Source organism: Myotis brandtii, unplaced genomic scaffold (assembly GCF_000412655.1).
Source record: "Myotis brandtii unplaced genomic scaffold, ASM41265v1 scaffold725, whole genome shotgun sequence".
In the NCBI taxonomy this organism is placed as follows: domain Eukaryota; kingdom Metazoa; phylum Chordata; class Mammalia; order Chiroptera; family Vespertilionidae; genus Myotis; species Myotis brandtii.
Window position 1 is genome coordinate 641,727 of NW_005370862.1, and position 3,074 is coordinate 644,800.

Consider the following 3,074-nt stretch of genomic DNA (forward strand, 5'->3'; position numbering starts at 1 on the left):
AAGTGTGCCCCCGGCTCTCGGGCCCTCCTGGCGCGGGGAGAGGGGGGGCCGGTGCCTCTGGGTGGAGGCTTTGCGTTCGGGGGACAAGGACGTTTTGAGAACAGACAGTGATGGTGGCTGCACATCATAATGGGATAAAGGCCAGTGACGTGGACGCTCCAAGTGGTTAAAGCGGCCAGGGTTGCGTTACGTATGTCCTGCCTCGACGAGCCAGCCACCCCACCAGTCCTGGGCAAGCGCTCATTCCCAGGCCTCCTTCTCGCTCCCCATCCACGGGCCAGGCCTCCGGGTCCCTCCACGCGGCTCTTCCTGGAAGAGCTTTCCTAAGAGGGACCTTCCCATCAGCCGCTGCGTCATCGGGGAAACTAGGGAAGACCCGCCGGCCCACGTGTCCGTCTTCCTCTTTAACACGAAAGGAAACCAGTGTTGTCTGAGCGGCTCACCCGGGCGGAGGGCGTGACACCCTGACGATTGCTCCTCCATTTGCAAGCTGCCACTTCCTCCGTCCACTCTAAAAATCAATTGCACTTCCCCGGGCTTATTGGAGGCAGCAGCCAGGCCCGCTCATGCTAATAACTTCATTTCATGCAGCCACGGCCGCCCGTGGAGAGCGCTGAGCGGCGGGCGGCTGTGTGCACCTTAGACCTCGCTTAGCGACGCTCTCCAGGCAGCAGCTGCAGCGGGCTGGTGCCCGGTCCTGCTGGGCTTTGCAAAGGGCAGGCGGAGACCCGTCTCCTGACCCCCAGCTGTTTAAATGCCCGGGAGGCGAAGGGCCCAGGGAGGGATGGAAGGGTCCCGGGTGACGTGGCTGTTTTCACAGTGGCTTCCAGCCCTGGGTTCGGGGCCTCACAGCACCTAACGTTCTCTTCCCTGGACATGCCCGTAGGAGGGGCCGCCCTCTGCCCTGTCCCCCCTCCCGCTCTCCTCCCTGCCCGCTGGCCGGCATCGCTCGGGATAAAGTGGTTCTGCCTCCCGCTGCTCTGGATCGTTGGGAGCAGCGTGTGGGCATGTCCACCAGCGGGACGTGGGTTTGTTTTAAATCCACCCCGTTCTCAGGTTTGGAGCTGAACGGCATGACCGGGATGGACGTGGCCGAGGTCCCGCCCCCTCTGCCCCTGAAGGGCAGCATGGCGGATTATGGGAACCTGATGGACAGCCAGGACCTGCTGGGCTCGCCCCCGCCCCCGCCGCCCCCTCCTCACCACAGGGTAAGTCGGAGGTGGCCCGGGCGTTGTCAGTGTCTCTGCTCCCCGCGTCGGCGTGTGGCCGCGGGCCTGGCCGGGGTTGGATTTGGGGAAAAGGCCACGGTGATCTCGAGCCTGGCCTGGGTCATCTGTGGACCTGTCACGGGGACACGCGTCCAGATGGGGCCCTGGAACAAGGGAAGGGGCAGGAGGGCCGGCCCTGTGGCACGGAGGCCGCTGCCCTGAGGTGCAGTCCTCGTGGAGGTTGGATTTGGGAAACTGGCTTTTCTAGGGAGGGTGGTCTGACTTGTGAGGAAGCTGGCGCCGGCATGCTGCGTGGGGACGGGCTCCCATGCACCACCCGGCCCTGGGACCCCCACGCCAGCACTTCCTCCAGGAGCTTCCCTCGCCCTGGCCGCTCCTGGGGGGGTCGGGCCCTCGCCACTCAGAGCACCTTCAGGATTTGGCTCCAATTTGGGCAGAGCCCAGATCCCCGAGGCCACCCACCCCTGGACATGCCTCCCGGGCCCCCTCCCCACTTAGATTTGGGGTGCTGGCTGCCACCAGCTGGAGCCCTTATCAGCACTGGCTCCCCGAGGCCGGCACCTCCTGAAACTACTTTAGTCCTTAACCCTCCCAGACCGCTGTACCGATTTTTCGGTAATTTCCATACAAAGGTGGAATATTGGCGCTAGATGAAAGGTAGATGAAAGGTAGACCTATTTTCTATAATGTCTCCAAGTTCCATCTTATTCTAACCACTTGTTTGCATGTAACTAACATTTTTCTATATCATGTTGGTTTTTTCTCTTTAATGCTCAGGCGCCCAGGTATAGGGGACAGTGAGGTTCAGGGCCTCAGGTCTGGTAAGATTAATCTCCTCTGAGGGCTCATGCACAGTGGCCTCGTGGCCTGACCGCTAGTGTAAACATTAGCTCTGAGTCTTCCGAGCCTTTTGAACCAGTGCTCTCACCCTCGGCAGTCCCAGGCAGTCTTGTGAGATCCGCCATGCTTCCCTCTGGCTCTCCAGGCGCTCTCACGTGGCACTCTCACGCGGGGCTCCGGGGCTCCGTGGCCAGGCCACATGTGGAGGGTGGCGTGCAGTGCAGGGCCGCACACAGGGAATGGCCTGCGGCCGGGAGATCCCTGTCCAGGTTCCTCCCAATACGCTTAGATGAGCCCAGTGTGGAGGGAAGGACCACATTCACATCTGTGTCGCCTCAGCCCCCACAGTGACCACGTGATGACAGAACCCTGTGGCTCACATGGCTGTGAATTTTTCATAACAGAAGGCGTGCTTTTCCCCGTGAATTCTGCGCGCTTTCCTTCCTTTGTGGACACTTTCTCACCCAGGGCTCTGAGGTGTGTGATGACACTCTTCCGGGGAGGGGCTTGACTAACCATCTGCGCACTTTATTGGCTGGGCCTCTTGTTTTCCTAGCAGCTTAGTCAACCAATCAGATCTTTACTTCCGTGCCTTTATTTGACCAGAAAAGCAGGCCTGCCTACACCCCGGGACTGAACATCCTGAACCTGGAAGTAGAGCAGGGGGAGGGACCTGTGGGTCCTCGTCAGACAGGCTCGGCCGTGACACCCCAGCCGCCTGGGTGGCCCTGGGTCCTGCTTGGCCCCTCTTGACTTGCTCTTAACCGTGAGACTGCCCAGTTCCGCAGTCGGTTCATTCCGGGGCCCTAGATCAAGGGCGCCCAGACTTAAAGCCGCCATGCCAAGAGCAGGGGTTGTGCAGACGCTGAAGGGCTTTGTGCAAAGCGGTTCATCAGAGACTCCAGCAGCCCAGGCCTGAGCACGGCCGCCCTGCCAGCCCCACGCCACGCGGAGAAGGCAGCCCCACCAGGGGTGCAGGTCCGCTCCCTCCCTGCCCTGCGCCAG

At 61.5% G+C, this 3,074-nt stretch overlaps 1 protein-coding gene across 1 annotated transcript in view; it reads left to right on the forward strand.

The window, feature by feature from the left end:
* The window catches only part of DOCK1 (dedicator of cytokinesis 1), a 264,303-nt gene that overhangs the window by 259,992 nt on the left and 1,237 nt on the right, over window positions 1–3,074 (forward strand). Inside the window, exon 51 of the mRNA XM_014530148.1 lies at window positions 1,057–1,208. Coding sequence (XP_014385634.1) covers window positions 1,057–1,208 — 152 coding nt within the window. The remainder of the gene's footprint in view (window positions 1–1,056; window positions 1,209–3,074) is intronic.